Source organism: Primulina tabacum, chromosome 17 (genome assembly GCF_025594145.1).
Source record: "Primulina tabacum isolate GXHZ01 chromosome 17, ASM2559414v2, whole genome shotgun sequence".
NCBI lineage: Eukaryota > Viridiplantae > Streptophyta > Magnoliopsida > Lamiales > Gesneriaceae > Primulina > Primulina tabacum.
In genome coordinates, this window is record NC_134566.1 from 3674596 (window position 1) to 3691828 (window position 17233).

The following is a 17233-nucleotide window of genomic DNA, read 5'->3' on the forward strand; positions in this document are numbered from 1 at the left end:
ACAGCCGACTCTAAGAGATAGAATTCGAGCAAGGCATTCTTCTAACGAGTAGTTACAGAAGTGGAGATAGAGGGACAAGACTAAGGGCCAGAGACTGTATACAATTGTGGACGGCATAGTCAGATATAAGGATCGCCTATGGGTTCCTGACAGTGATTCCCTTATAGCAGATATTATGAGCAAGGCCCACAACACCCTGTACTCCATCCATCCAGGGAGTACGAAGATGTATAAGTATCTACAGACTCTGTATTGGTGGCTGGGCATGAAGCGAGATATTCTGCGTTTTGTTTCCGAGTGTTTGACTTGTCACCTGGTCATGACAGAGCATTAGAGACCTACAGGGAAGTTGAGACCACTCCCTATTCCCGAGTGTAATGAGAGAACATCACCATGAATTTTGTGACAGGGATTCCGAGGACTACTGGAGGATTTAATTCCATCTAGGTGATTGTTGATCGACTTACTAAGTCAGCTCATTTTCTACCGATCAGGAAGACTTTCACCATGACTCAGTACGCATAGCTGTACATCAAAGAGATAGTCAGACTGCATGGGATTCCAGTGTCCATCATGTCAGACAGGGATCCGAGGTCCATGTCTGCATTTTGGAAGAGTCTACATCAGGCGTTGGGTACAAAGTTACTGTTCAACACTTCTTTTCATCCTCAGACAGAAGGACAGTCAGAGAGTGTGATTCAAATTTCTGATGACCTACTCCAAGCATGCATTATCGACTTCCAGGGCAGCTGGGAGCCGAAGTACCTCTTGTGGAGTTCTCATACAACAACAGTTTTAAGGCATCGATCGGTATGGCTCGATACAAGGCACTATACAGAAGAAAGTGTAGGTCGCCAGTTTATTGAGACGAGGTATGGGAGAGAGTAGATTTGGGTCCGGATACTGTCAAGCAGAAAACAGAGTTAGTTGTCAGGATTCGAGATAGGATGAAAACTGCTCAGAGCCGTCAAAAGAATGATGCATATCAGAGGCGGCGATATCTTGAGTTCGCAGTATGGGATCATGTTTTTGTAAAGGTCGCACCGATGAAAGGTGTGATGAGGTTCGGAAAGAAGGGCAAGCTCTGCCCTAGATTCATCGGGCCTTTCGAGATCGTAGAAAGGGTTGGGACACTTGCATACAGAGTTGAATTACCGTCGAATCTGGCGGGAGTTCATAATGTGTTCCATGTCTCAATGCTGCAGAAGTACATGTCGAATCATTCGCATGTGCTGAACTATGAGCCACTTCAGCTGACACCGCACCTGTCATTTGAGGAGAAACCCACTCAGATACAAGACAGACAGGGGAAGAGGCTCCGGGACAAGGTGATCCAGATGGTCAAGGTCAAGTGGCTGAATCATTACGAGGAGGAGGCTACTTGGGAGGCCGAGACCGAGATGAGGAGTCGCTACCCTGGGTTATTCGGTACGTTCTAAATTTCGAGGACGAAATTTTAATTAAGGGGGGGAGTTGTAAGGTCCAGGAATTTAATTCACATAACCTGACTACATGCAATTTAGGGTTTTATTTAAATTATGTGTTTATTTATTTTTGTGTAATTTATGTATAATTATTGCATGATAGGATTTATTTCATGATATTTTAAAAGTTCATGAATTAAGATTTTGAAGTTGCATTTCGCGCTCGAACGAGGAACTGAGAATTTTAAGGAAAATTACTTTTATTACATGATTAATTTTTATTAATTAATTAATATAAGATGTTTTAAATGTATTTTTCAATAAATAGACTTTGTTGGATATTTTTACCTGCCAGAGCATATTTTAATCGGCACTCAAATTTTATCGAAACGAAGGACTTTTTGAGGGTTCGGGTAATATTTTCAAAAACTTACCAAAACGAAATATTTTTCGAGAGTGTGCTTGGGCTTGATGAGCCTATTTTTAAGCTTGTTGGACTCAAAACTCTTTTAATTCCATTTAAATTAAAGTTAGGGCCCATTAGCTTATTTTTTTATCTATTTAATTATCCCCTAAACCTAAACCTAAACCTAAACCTAAAATAAATAGCCGACACTCCCCTCCACTCAGCCATATTCTCTCGGTTTCAACACCTCCTTCAGCAGCAAAGCATCGGCCATAGCAATTTTTGCAAGAAAATTTCCTTCAGTGCCTTCCCTTCGCGCGGTTCTTCAAGTTTTCGCTCAAAATACATCAAGGCACGCCATGTAACATTGTTTTTGCATCATTCACATCCTATATTGCTGTTGTGTATGCATTTGTGTGAGAAAAGTTTCGATCTAGCCTTGAGCATGAGAAGTTTTCGGTTTTTACTATTGTTCTTGCAAATTCCATGATCGTTACTCACGTTTTTCTTATTGTTGTGCAAGGGGTTGCGGTTTCTGGTTATTAAGGGGCTGATCATGGTGTCAAGATGTTGTTTAGGGTTTTGAATCGGTTGTGGTTTGCTGTAAGTTGAAAGGCCGAGAGGTGTACTCGAAGGTGTGCCTCGCGTGGGTTGTGGATCGAGTGAGGGGTGGTGCGGGCGGTGCAAGGACTGAACTGAGGCTTGTATCAGACCCTGGTGGGTCTGAGTCATGGTCTAGGGAGGCCCAACCACTGCTGGAACCATCTGTATAGCCGGCCGTACGCGTTGAGGAGTGAAGCTCGGGTGGAAGGATTACGGGTGCTAGCGTTTGTGGCCATCGTGCAGGCTGCATGGGGCTGTGTCTGCGGCTCTTATAGGTCCAGTATGGTCTGGTTTAAGTCTAGGGTAGGCTGGTTTGTGACTGGTACCTTCGGGGGTAGGCTAGCATCGTGTTTTTTGGATGGTGAGCGAATTGATTTAGGAAGGGCGAGAATCCAGCAGCTTTTCCGGGATTTTGTCGATTGTTAGGGAGTCTGGATTCGGAGGTTTTAGGGCCTTTTAGATGTTTATAAGGTGTGGTAAAGAGTTGGGAAAATTTTGGTAAAGTTTCGAGTCGATTCGGGTTAAAACCGGGACCCCTGTCCAAGTTTTAAAACGAATCAGTTAAGCTGTGAAACGGGCTCGAGTTTACGTCTAAGAAATACTTTTAATATGTTTTGGGATGTTTTAAGTAGTTTGGTAAGCTTCGGGTCAAAGATGTCCGGGGGTAAAACGATCATTTTGGGTCTCCAAGGGCAAAATGGTCATTTTGCACCCGGGGTGAGATTTTAGTCTTGGCAGCGCCCTGAGCACAAATTTATCATGTTTCAAATGTTTATGCATCATGATTACGATTTTTATGAATTTATGAAATGTACGTTGCATGCTTGGTTTTAAGAAAAAATTTGCATATGTGCATGATTTTGATAACTGATGAGAATGACGATGTTTTGAATTATGAGAATTAGTTGTGACTATAGAAGTATATGTAAATGCTTAAGACGTATATGTAAATGATGATGATGAGGCCTAGACACAGTGGATGGGTAATCTTGACACAGTGGATGGGTAATCTTGTCACTGATGTCCGACAGCCGCCGGGTACCGCGGTTCTCTGCATGATAGATCCATCGTAAATGATGATGATGTACGATAGCCACCTCTAATGAACTGAATTCATCAAAGGATATGATGAACGATGAATGATGATTAATGATGAGCTGTTTTAACATGTTATAATTCCATACGACACGTTTACATTACGCTTTTAAAGTTCATGAAAGATATGTTGATTACAGGATATTTTCAGTGTTGTGTGTTATGTATATGTACTTGTTATTTCTGGTACAGGTGTGTTGGGTCTTTAGACTCACTAGGCGTGTGTGATACAGGAGAGCATGATATCAAGGGGACTGGAGGTGCCGAACTCTGAGTAGGCAGGCTTGGTGGGACGACACAACCCGAGGACCACATGTTTTCCGCACTTTTATGATTTTATGAGAATGAGAGGATTTGAGTATTTTCTTTATATACGCTGATTTATTTCACTGTTGGATGTTAGAATTTTACTGGCTTATGTTCCATTTTATTTTAATAGCAAACATTTATGATTATTTTCAAATGGTATTTAAGTAGGACTGCATGCATGCAAAATATTCACACGCTTATTTTCAAAATGTGAGCTTTAAAAAAAATATTTTCGCATTTTAAATAGGTAGATGTTTCACTCACTAGACTTGATTGATGGAGGTGATGACGAGTTTGACGAGACGAGAGGCGGAGACCTGTGAGATGGTCGGACTGGGCGGAGGACTAACCCAAGGACCGCTTAAGTTTTCAATAAATTTTATTCATGTTAAACTCATTTACTCTGATTTTAATGAAACCACTTTATGTTGTTTAAAAAAGTACTTTTGCAAGCTAGTTAGTGGTGACTTGATGACACGAAAATAGTGTGAACACTTTTATGTTTTAAATATTTTGACAAGATTTTTATTTGTATTTCATTGTTGAGAGTTTATTTATTATTTAAATTTTTTTTTATTTTCCGCAAATTTTAAGTATTTTAAAGTACGGTACGTTGCATATTCCACTTGATAAATAACCACTCAGACAATCCGAGGGAAGGTTGTTCAGTGCATCATCATATGATCACACATCTGTATGAATGGACATCTTCATGCCCTTACCAATAAAACATAGCGATTACATTACATATGTTAATTTCAAGCTCAAGCGACCTTTATCCTCTTTTTAAGCGACTGATTCGACTATGTACCTGTTTAGAACATATGGTACACTTCTTAATGAGTTTCATATTCTTACGTTGAGAGACAGACCTCATGGTACTTATTATATATTCAAGAACTTTATCTATGCAGCTTGCTTGGGTATACAAATAAAAAAAATGCCATAATTGGATAAAACCATAAAATATTATTAAAATAAAGATTGTTTTTTTTTACATTAGAGTCAATAAAGCTCAAACTACAAGTTGGCTCGCTGAATACCTACTCTAACATGTTCGATCCTAGCCACATGAATATTGTCCATGTTCGACCCTACCCACATGGATATTGTGCTAAAACCATTGAGAAGTTGACACGTGTCAACTCCATGAAATGAAGAGTTAATACGTGTCAAATTTTGACACATGTCAACTACTCAATAGTTTTAAGACACTATCCATGTGGATTGAGTCGAACAAACCGTCTCTCAGTATCAAATTTCAACAGGATATAAATAGGAAATTTAATTTCTATCATTTATATAATTGAAAACTTTGAAATAAAATGTAACCTGATGTCTAATTAAACTTAATTGCATTTGAATGAATAATTTGAAGCTAGAGATTTCAGATCCATTAATTTGTTTGGGCAAATCTACATGACAATGTATTTTAAATCTAAAATAATTATATTTTAAGTCATTTTAGTAAATTTCAAATACATCTCAATATAAGATCATTTCAATTTCCAAATTCAAATACTTCAATCCAAAAACAACTTCGTCTTATATAACTCCTCATGTCATATAACTTTGTTGATGTCGCCTAATACACGGTTAAACTTTGGGTTGGAGAGTCTGTCAAAGTCTTGTCAAATTAATGATTTTAGGTAAGATTTCTCACTTTAAAAGACCGAATGGGTGGATGATAAGTGTGATTTCACATTATTACTTTATTGCATTTTAACTTAATTTTATGATAGTTTCTAGCTGAAATATGATTTGGTTTGTTTGTTTTTTTAGCATGTGGAAGAAATCAAGAAACAAAGAATTTTGAAGGAAGAATGAACCAATAGAGTTGTGGGAATGGAGCCCATAACTTGAGGTTGGAAGTCGCAGATGAAAATGAGAGCATTTATAGAAGATTGCAAATAAGATGAATAATGTGTTTTTTTTACAATTTTGGTGTCGCAAAACCATTGTAACATCCTATATAAAATGATTGTCTTACTATATCAATACGAGTCTTTCCATCATACTTATGTCCACACTCATACGCACATTGAGAAACTTCTCAAGAATTCACTCATCCCATAATTTTCTCAAGTAAATCACGCTTAACTTTAGAATTTTTAAGTTATGAGCTCCCGAAAAGAAGATACATATTGTTGGTATTATTATTACCGATCAAATCTTTTTAAGTCTTCCTCAACAGCACAGTCTCATACTTGCACAGTCTTAGATCTCTTCATTCTTGGGGGTATCACAATTCTAACATCCTTGTCCCACATGGGTTAAAAATCAAAGTTTAAAATGACTTATAACAGGCTACAATGAACTTCTATAGAAATTTGAATTACTTGTTTTCATAAAGCGATGACGGATACAAAGTAGTTGCTATATGAGTTCATTGTATTGTCGCGCAGGTGCATACTTTGACTCAAAGCGTTATAGAATGGTATCAGAGATTGTTACCAGCAGGAACACCGAGAAATAAGTGTTATGCAGGAGAAAATGCTACGTGAGTGGGGGCCACCATTGACTCTTTGGGGCGAAGTGATACATCATGAAGATGTAGGAGTCATCTCTAGATTCCTGGTACTGGTGGATCGAGGGACAAGCGAATGAGAGGAGATTGTAATACTCTAGTCCCACATGGATTACAAATCAAAGTTTAAAATCTAATAACCATTTCTTCATTATGAAGGGATATCGATGATTCTGTAGTTTTAACTACATGTTTGAAACCAAATTTTTCAAAGGTTCATAGTTTATAAATCATTTTAGATTCTATCTTAGGAATAGTTCATTTATTTAATAAATCTAAATTATCTGGTAAATCATATTATTTATTTAAATTGTTATGAACAGTTTTTTTCATACAAAATATATTCATAAAAATTGAAAGGTGCTAAATCATAAACCAAAACTATTCCAAGCCTATGATGGTATCAGAGCCATGGAATATTTTTATAATATTTTTTTAATAATTAATCAAATAATTATTTAGTTAACATAATTTTCGCAATTTTCAAACTTGTGATTTTTTATGATAATTTTATAAATTATAGCGCTATGATCTTTTTTGTGGACATACCATAAAATAAAGATAGGTTATTCTATATTTCCTATGATATAATACAAGATAATTAAAAATAAAAAAATTTAGATTTTCTATATAAAAAATAAAAAAAGGTAGAATTTCAAATGATATTCATAGGCGTGATGTCCTTCTATACCTCCTCATTAAGTTTATTTTGTTAAATAACACATTTTTCGTAAGAAACAAATAAGGTAATATGAATTATTTTTATGTATTACATGAAGAGTGGATATGTAGTCAATATTAAAATATCTCGAGTGGGTCACTCTTTTTAAGAAAGCTGACTTTGCATCGCCTCATATTTCATACGCGTTTTCCCCCAATTTTTACCAATTCAAAGACTGAGCTGCTGGTTTTTTAAAATGGAAAAAAAAAACACATGCAATTAATAACGTTGATTTTGTTGATTGCATGTGCATTCTTTTTCAATGTATCGTGTTGTGAATTCTCTCAGCGGAGAATTAGTCCACTTTGGCTCGGTCCATGCAAAATTAATGAATTTAAGTTTTTCCTATTTAAACATCCTTAATTAATATTGAGTTGAAGTAATCACAAATCAAATGGCTTTTGCATTTTTCTGTAGAATATTGTTTTTTACAATATTCATATTGCTTCCATTATCATCTATTGCCCAACAATACAGCAATGTTACTTTGGGTTCTTTTTTAATCGCTGGAAACACAAATTCCAGATGGATATCACCGTCTGGTGAATTTGCTTTTGGCTTCCAGAGGATTGTGCCCGACGGAGGCTACTTGCTGGCTATCTGGTTCGACAAAATACCCGAGAAAACGATAGTCTGGTCCGCTAATCGTGACAGTCCATCCGAAGAAGGATCAAGGATCCAGCTTTTTACAGATGGAAGGTTTGAACTCGATGGTCCAAGAGGCAATCTGATTTTGAATGATGCTAGATCAGGACCAGGTGGGGTTGCCTATGGTGCCATGCTTGACAGTGGTAACTTTGTGTTAGCTCTCAATACTTCAGATATAGTGTGGCAGAGTTTTGATCATCCAACCGATACATTGTTGCCTACCCAGATACTTCATCAAGGCAATAGTCTAATATCCAGCTATTCAGAAACCAACTTCTCGGTGGGCAGATTCGTTTGCACGGTGCGAGATGACGGAAAACTTGTGTTACAGTTCAAAAACTTCCCTATGGACAACAACATGTACACATATTGGTCGACGAGCAATACCAACCCTGGAAGCAGATTGATGTTCAACCAGTCTGGCTACATATTTCTTGCAGCAAATAATGGTAGCATACTTGAGTTCTTGTCAAACAATGGGGTATGGACTGGCCAAATCTATCAGAGAGCAATACTGGAATATGATGGGGTTTTCAGACACTATGTCTATCCTAAGTCTGCTGATTCAACAGGTGGAAGGCCGATGAAGTGGTCCATTTTGGGTTTTTCTCCTCTGAATATATGTGTGTTATTTCTCGGAGACACCTCTCCGGGTGCCTGTGGTTTCAACAGTTTTTGCGCAGCAGGAAATGAGGGGAGGCCGATTTGTAGTTGCCCTGCTGGATATTCTCCCATGGATTCAAACATCAGGATGAGTGGATGCAAACCGAATTTCGTATTGCCTAATTGTGATCAGCAGTTGCAAGAATCTGAACACTTTAGGTTCGAAGAATTGCCCAGCATCGATTTTGTTGCGGCAGATTATATGGGTTACAGATCGATGGACGAGGATCAGTGTCGACAGGCTTGCCTTGATGATTGTTTTTGTGCTGCTGTGGTTTACGAAAATCGTAATTGCTGGAAGAAGAGATTCCCTTTTTCTAACGGACAAAAAAAATCCAATTTCAATGGAAAGACTTTGATAAAAATACGGAGAGATAACACAACCGCAGTCACTTCTAGCCGTAATCCTGAAACAAATGAGAGCAGCAGATCGACTCTGATCATTACATTATCCGTTATGTTTGGCATTTCAATGTTTTTATTCTTAGTTACATCGATCTCGTGGTTTGCTTTTCTTTTAAAAGGAAGAAAACAAAATAATCTTGGTCCATATTCAAATCTTCCAGGAGAATACTTGAGAAGCTTTAGTTTTAATGAGCTACAAGAAGCTACAAATGGATTTAAGGAAGAATTAGGTCAAGGTGCTTGCTCAACAGTGTACAAAGGAGCCCTGAAGGATGAAACTGAAAAAGTAATTGCTGTGAAAAGGCTGAAAAAGATCGCCACAGAAGCTGAGAAAGAATTCAAAGCCGAAGTGAGCTCAATATGCAGAACTAACCACAAAAATCTAGTCAAGTTACTAGGATACTGTGAGGAAGGCCAAAACAGGCTTTTGGTGTATGAGTTCATGACCAATGGCTCATTAGCAAGCTTTCTTTTCCAGAAATCGAAGCCCAGTTGGTACAGAAGAGTGCAAATTGCAATTGCAACTGCGAAAGGCCTTTGCTATTTGCACGATGAATGCTGCATCCAAATCATACACTGTGATATAAAGCCTCAAAACGTACTCTTAGATGAATCCTTTACAGCAAAAATATCGGATTTTGGATTAGCCAAGCTTTTGATGAATGATCAGACAAGGACCACAACTGCGATCAGAGGGACCAGAGGGTATGTAGCTCCGGAGTGGTTTAGAAATATGCCAATTACAAACAAAGTGGACGTTTACAGTTTCGGAATCTTGTTGCTCGAGCTTGTGTGCTGCAGAAAGAAGGTCGAAAGTCATGTTGAGGATGAGACAGAGGTGATTCTTGTTGATTGGGCTTATGATTGTTATGAAACAGGGACATTAAAGCTATTGTTGGAAAACGATGAGGAGGCCATCGATGATATCAAACGATTCAAGAAATTCGTGATGATAGGCATTTGGTGTGTTCAAGAGGATCCATCATTGCGGCCTAATATGAAGAGAGTGGTGCAAATGCTTGAAGGAACAATCGATGTGCCTAATCCTCCACATCCTGAATCTTTCATTATTTAGATACACCCTCTTTTTCTTGGAAAAAGATAGCTTCTTTTGTTCTTTGTAAATCTGTGTGATTATTTTTGCTGTCACTTAAGTAGTATTTTGTGTTGAATGTTGGCTTAAAGTCTGTCTTTTTTACCTCAGTTCCAAACTATTTGCATGTTGTTTGTTTGTTTTCTGTCATACAAACAAGGTATAGTTTCTCTATGTACGAGATGTTTTTGTTTTGTTCAGCATCATACAAAATCATTGCATTTGTAAGAAGTTACACTGAAATAATCATATATTCTTTCACGGTTTAAACGTATATAATTTGCATCTTTCTTTTTCAGGTTTTCGGCTCTCGGCTTTTCTCTTAGAAATTATAATTAAATAAGCTGTATTTGTGGGTCATTATTTTACCTGTGTCCACAACATGAAAATGTGTAAGAGTTGGTATCCAAATACCCAACTTTTGGATTGGACTTTATTGACTCTCTAAAACGATCTTTCTTATAATAATATTTTACGATTTTTATCCAATTATGAAAGAAAGATCGTTTGACATTTACTTATATGTATATCCATATAAACAGTATAGATAAAATCCTTGAATATATAACAGATATCAAGAGGTCTGTATCTCAATGTAAGACCATGAAACTCATTAAGAAGTGTACCATGTATTCTAAATAGGTTCTTAGTCGAATCAACCGCCTAAAATAAGGATAAATGTCGCTTGAGCTTGAGACTAACATATGTCATGTAAACGTCATATTTCATTGGTAAGAGTATGAAGATGTCCATTCATACATTTGGGGTGATCATTTGATGATTCACTGAACAACCGTCTCTTGGACTGTCCAAGTAGTTATTACTTGTTGAGTTGAATAGTCTGTAGTTATGGTTGTATACCATTACTCATTTGACCCGGGACAATGTAGAGGCTCTACGTACTAGCATGCAATTTGATCCGTTTACCGACTCTACTGAGGGTCATCAGCGGGCGAGGTTGGCTGTAGTTTCGAAATACGTAGGAGCAAGTACATTGTAGTCAGAGATTCACCGTTTGCCTACGGCTCAAGATATCATATGCGATCTGATGAGTTAATAGTGCAATGAGTCTCTGGCCAGATAAAGAAATGTGTTTGAGGAAAATGTTTTTTCCTAGTCACACATATGATGTAAATATCAATATTCAAAGATACATCATATCGTTATCGAATTCATATGCAACCTTCGATATACCAATGGTTGCAAATTCGATCAGGATATATGAGTTGAAAGGACCATGTTGTACGCTAACCATGACTTAAAGTTCTTGTAGGCACTATCAGTGATACCTAGGGGATCATGGGGTGATGATATTAGAGCCTTTTTCATTATCCGATGGATGCAATCGAAAACAAGTTATGACATTCTTTATCAATGTTTTGATGAAAAGAATGATGTTAACTAGTGTAAGACCGAATAAGGAAACAATATTATCCTGAATCACGTGGAGATGTGAACTCACAGCTAGTTGTGTCCTTGAACCACTGAAAATCACATAAATATCGGATTCTATGTTCCCCTTGAGAAATTCCAATTTCAAGGAGTTGAATTTGGCAACTAATGTTTGATGAAGATCAAACAGAATGCTTATAAAGGAGTTTATAAGTTGATTATATAAGATGGAAGAAATATAAGTTAGCTTAATTGCTAATTGAAGAATGAGAGTGGAACAGCCTATTTTGGGGAAAAAGTTCACAAAACTGACAGCTGTCAAATATGAACAATGATATTCGAAATTTTCAATTTTCATTATTTGAACAAGATTTGTGTAATTTGTACATCGTAGTTGTCGTATCGTCGATCAGAATATTAATGAGTTCACAATTTTTTATTTAGTGAATTCGGAATTTACTTATTAAATAATATTACTAGTAATAGTAACTGAAGAATCGAGTGTGCTAGTGCCTTCGAAGGCATTTCGAACATTATGTTCTCCAATGAAATAATAATAGCTCGTGTTCTAAAAATATTAACACCGATTAATTAAATCGAGTTTGGTTAAAACCAAGCGGAAGAAATTCGAAGTAATCCTTCGTGAAGAAAATTGTTATATTAGAAAATATTTTAACTTATGTAAACTGAATAACCGAAAAAGGTAGATTGGTTTTTGCATTCATCAGTTCAGTTATGGTGAAAACTGAACTGACGGATACTCCAACTGATTCAAATAGTTTGAAACAGCAGTTAATCACAATATATGTTTACAGATGTTCGGAGATTTCAACTGCTCCTACGTCACCCCTTCTACCGCCTTGGGTAGGATCCACTAGAAGACTTTGATTTATACAACTCTTTGTACAAACCCACTCAGCTAAGACTTACACTACTGCCTAAACTGAACTCCTAGCTACGACTTAAGGCAGCACCTTCCAGCCAACACTTCTTTAACGTCTATGTGTCAAACACTACATACACAAGTTTAACGTCTTTGTGCAAGACTGTGTTTGAGTGGTTGAGAGAATTTGTGTGTGAGAACTGAACAAGGATGTTCTCACACACTGAGGGAAAATTACTTCTAATCTAATAGATAACACGTTAAAGTATCCCTCATGGCTAATTGCTTATGAAAACTGATGTGCAATGTGCGTGCCCTTTCTTTTCTCTCTTGAAGAAGGTTTTGAGTAATATTACGTTCTTTTTCTTCAGCTTCTTCTTGTTGTTATATATATTTTTGAGTCTTGACTGGTCTTCTCTTTATATAGGCGGAAAAACTGAATGTACAATGAGACTCATTTATTGTATCCGTTGCATCTTGAATTCATTTATTGGACTTTGTGTCTCGACTTTTCGACTGCCCTACTGAAACGTTTTGTCTTTAATGCTCTGATGCAACGTCTATTAGTGTCCTTTGACTGGACAATGGCTTCGTACCTTCATGCATAGCTGGAATCTACTGAAAGAGTTTGTCTTCATCTACAACTGAAAGATTCTGATTGGTGCTTCGAACTGGTCAGCTGAACTGATCTTCAGTTGGGCTGGTGAAATCAGTTGACTCGTCAGTTGAACTGATTACACTCTCGTTCAGTTGAACTGATCAGCTGTGTTTCTTCATCTGTTGAACACTCCTTCGGCTGGCCAAGCTTCTGAGGTTCTCCTGCTGAACTAACTATCAACTGGACAATCAGCTGAACCGCTCAATTGACGTAGCAGTTAGACTGATTCAGTTTATGCGATCAGTTAAGTATTCAGCTTGCGATGTAAACAGCTCATGATTGATCCTAGCTCTTGCATACTAAGGTAGATTATTAGTAACACAAATTAACAAATTTTGTTATCATCAAAATCAAGATTGCGAACTTGAAAAGTTCCAACAATCTCCCTTTTTTTAATGATTACAAAAATTTGAGCAGTTCAGCGCAATGTATTCAGTTCAAGGGTTAGTTCATTCAAACATCGTTAAAAGCTCCCCCTTTATAACTAAATTTAAAGAAGTTTTGAAAACAAAGAAAAAATCTCTCTCCAAAACTGAATTGAAAGCCTTTTAAGAGAGATATTCAGAAATAAGAAAATACTTTTCAGTTGATGAAAAGGAAAGAATTTTTCTCAATTACTGAATTTTAAAACTGATTGACAATAATTTCAGTTTGAGAGAAAAACGAAAAACTCCCCCTCAAAAACTGAATAAAGACCCGTATTTGAAAGATATTTATATAAGCATTCATTCAGTGGTTATAATCATTCAAGCAATATAGACAATAGATCTGAAAATATCCATTCAGTCACAACGAAACACATCTGAACAAACATGATGATTATTTAAATAAAATTTCTTGTATTTACATCTGAGTACATACATCAATTGAACAAGAAAAATTACTACAGCAGTAGCATATTTTAAACAACATAAGATATCAGTTGGTTTATGCGACAGAACTGGATATACCATCAGCTGGTTGCTTGGCTGCTTGAACAAGTTAAACTGCTTGAACTTGACTTCTTCGCAGACTAACTGGTAGAGCATACTTTGACTAGGCTCCACTGGAATACAGCTGGTGATTTAATCAACCAACGTTCCAGAATGGATGAGATTCGTCTGAAGAACCGCTGACTTGGTAGGCTTGCAATTGAAAACTTCTTTAACGAGCAATTTAGCTGTGCATCTTTGCATATGATTCTCAGTCCCCTGCAGGCTGATTAAAACCCCAAAGCAAAGAATCTAGAGAAGTGGCCACAACGATAGTTGCAGAACCAATCCTCTCAACTCTTTACCAAAGAGCGACATATAAATATTTTCAAATAGTTTTGAAAAAATTATGAAATACTTTTAAATAGCTTTTAACACTATTTTAAAATAGTAAATTTTAAAACACATTTTTCTTCCAATGTTCTTCTTAGAACAACCCTCTCTGATACCAATTGAAGGATTGAGTGTGCTAGTGCCTTCGAAGGCAATTCGAACACTATGTTCTCCAATGAGCTACAATAGCTCGTGTTCTAATAATATTAACACCGATGAATTAAATCGAATTTGGTTAAAACCAAGCGGAAGAAACTCGAAGTAATCTTTCGTGAAGAAAACTGTTATATTAAAACATAGTTTAACTTATGTAAACTGAATAACCGAAAAATGGTAGATTGGTTTTTGCATTCATCATTTCAGTTATGGTGAAAACTGAACTGACAGATACCCCAACCAATCCAAATAGTTTGAGTTAATCAGTTGAATACACAAGATATGTTTATGGATGTTCGGAGATTTCAACTGCTCCTACGTCACCCCTTCTACCGCCTCGGGTAGGATCCACTAGAAGACTTTGATTTATGCAACTCTTTGTACAAACCCACTCAGCTAAGACTTACACCACTGCCTAAACTGAACTCCTAGCTATGACTTAAGGCAGCACCTTCCAGCCAACACTTCTTTAACGTCTATGTGTCAAAGACTACATACACAAGTTTAACGTCTTTGTGCAAGATTGTGTTTGAGTGGTTGAGAAAATTTGTTTGTGAGAACTGAACAAGGATGTTCTCACACACTGAGGGAAAATTTCTTCTAATCTAAGCAGATAACACGTTAAATTATCCCTCATGGCTAATTGCTTCTGAAATCTGATGTGCAATGTGCGTGCCCTTTCTTTTCTCTCTTGAAGAAGCTTTTGAATAGTATCACGTTCTTTTTCTTCAGCTTCTTTTTGTTGTTATATATATTTTTGAGTCTTCACTGATCTTTTCTTTACATAGGCGGGAAATAGAACGTACAGTGAGATTCATTTATTGTATCTGTTGCATCTTGAATTCATTTCTTGGACTTTGTGTCTCGACTTTTAGACTGCCCTTCTGAAACTTTTTGTCTTTAATGCTCTGATGCAACGTCCATTATTGTCCTTTGACTAGACAATGGCTTCGTACCTTCATGCATAGATGGAATCCACTGAAAGAGTTGGTCTTCATCTACAACTAAAAGATTCTGGCTGGTGCTTCGAACTGGTCAGCTGAACTGATCTTCAGTTGGGCTGGTGAAATCAGTTGATTCGTCAATTGAACTGATTTCACTCTCGTTCAATTGAACTGAGCAGCTGTGTTTTTTCATCAGTTGAACACTCCTTGGACTGGCCAGGCTTCTGAGGTTCTCCTGCTGAACCAACTATCAACTGGACAATCAGTTGAACTGCTCAATTGACGTAACAATTAGACTGATTCAGTTTGTGCGATCAGTTAAGTCTTCAGCTTGCGATGTAAACAGCTCGTAATGATCCTAGCTACTGCACACTAAGGTAGATTATTAGTAACACAAATTAACAAGTTTTGTTATCATAAAAATCTAAATTGAGAACTTCAAAAGTTCCAACATAACTACTAATATGTTCAAAATTCTCATAAATAATCTAGAGGTGTCTAGAAATGATCAACTAATAAGTTAATAAAAGAAAATTAAATAACGGTTATTTAATTTTAATTATTATCACTACAAAAAATATGGCTTTCAACAACGCATCTATGACAACGATTTTCACTAAAACCATTGTCGTATGCTTTTTTACAACGGTTTTAGTGAAAACCGTTGTCTTTTAACGTGTTTTTTAAACAAAATAAAACCGTTGTACTTTGGCATTTTTTTGGGGTCAAAACGCTCAAAGACAACTTTTTTTTAAAAACATAAAACTGTTGTCTATTAACATGTTTTTTTAGACAATCGACAACTGTTTTTTTAAAACCGTTGTGTTTTGCTTAAAAACGTCGCTAAATTTAGCGACGATTTCTATTCCGTCGCTATATATAGCGACGGTTTTAAGCAAAATTGTCACATGTTTTAAATCAGCGACAGTTTTACTGAAACTGTCGCTAACTTTAGCGATGGATTTAGCAAAACCATCACTATTTTTAAATCGGAGACTGTTTAATTAAATAACCATCTCTAATAATGACGGTTTAACCAAAAATCATCGTAAATTGTCTATAAATATCCATATTTTCGGTCCATTTTCCTCACACTACTTCACAATCTCTCTTACACGATTTTAGTTTCGATTTAGTGTAAAAAAAATTTGCTTTAATATTTTGTAAATTTAAAGTGTTGTTAAGATCATGAATATTGTTAGCATAGTCAGATTATAAGTTTTTTTTATTTATTAAATTATTAAAATAATTTTTTTTTATTTTATTGAAAAAATTAACGACATAAATCATGAAAAACCGTCGCTAAAATTAGCGACGGACTTGATGGAAAATCATCTGTGGCCACCGCACCGACTCGGGATTTCTTAAATTCAGGTGTCCTAGTCTCAACGCATCGTTGTTTGCGATTTCTAGTGCAATTCAAACAAGGAACAGATTCTCTGTTCGTGGACTAGATTTGACGATCAAAGGCGGGAGATCCGTTCGAAGACAAATAAAAGAGGGGCCAAATCTGCTAATCCCGGACTGGTTTGATGTCTAGCATAGTTTATGCGAAGGTAAAAATACTAAATAATCTATGGCTATTTAAATACGTACGATGCCTAAGGAAAATTTCAAGCGTCGAAACTAAAATTTTAAAATTCCGACGTCTTTGGGTACGAGAAAACTGTATTCCAATAGTTGTATCAGAAGTTTAAATCATGTTGAGTTCATTGTTTTCTAAAAGCGTAAAAAATTTTCAGGAAATCGCAGCCCTTGAAAAATGTTTTCAAAATAAATAAATAAAATTCTCACACTACACGGGCCTGTTCCGGGCAGTGCATGTGCGCGCTGAGAAGCGGCTGCCCGAACAATTTGGGCAGCGGGGCAGGCTGCTCGAGACGGTCTCGGGCAGCCCTGTCTAATATGGGTTTGAATAATTTGGGCTCGGGGCAATTTTCTAATTCTTCAAAAAATTTGAGCTAAATTGATATTTCGTGAAAATACAGTCAAATTTACCCCT

The 17233-nt window shown here is 36.6% G+C and overlaps 1 protein-coding gene across 1 annotated transcript; it reads left to right on the forward strand.

The window, feature by feature from the left end:
* The first annotated feature begins 7409 nt into the window (after positions 1-7409).
* LOC142531680 (G-type lectin S-receptor-like serine/threonine-protein kinase LECRK3) lies at positions 7410-10228 on the forward strand. The gene has a single exon (XM_075637901.1). It carries the CDS (start codon positions 7480-7482, stop codon positions 9874-9876), a length of 2397 nt encoding a protein of 798 aa, XP_075494016.1. The 5' UTR covers positions 7410-7479; the 3' UTR covers positions 9877-10228.
* The last annotated feature ends 7005 nt before the right edge of the window (positions 10229-17233 follow it).

Excerpts from the sequence above, each read along its gene's own strand:
- LOC142531680 (XM_075637901.1), top strand. The coding sequence starts at position 7,480 with ATGGCTTTTGCATTTTTCTGTAGAATATTGTTTTTTACAATATTCATA.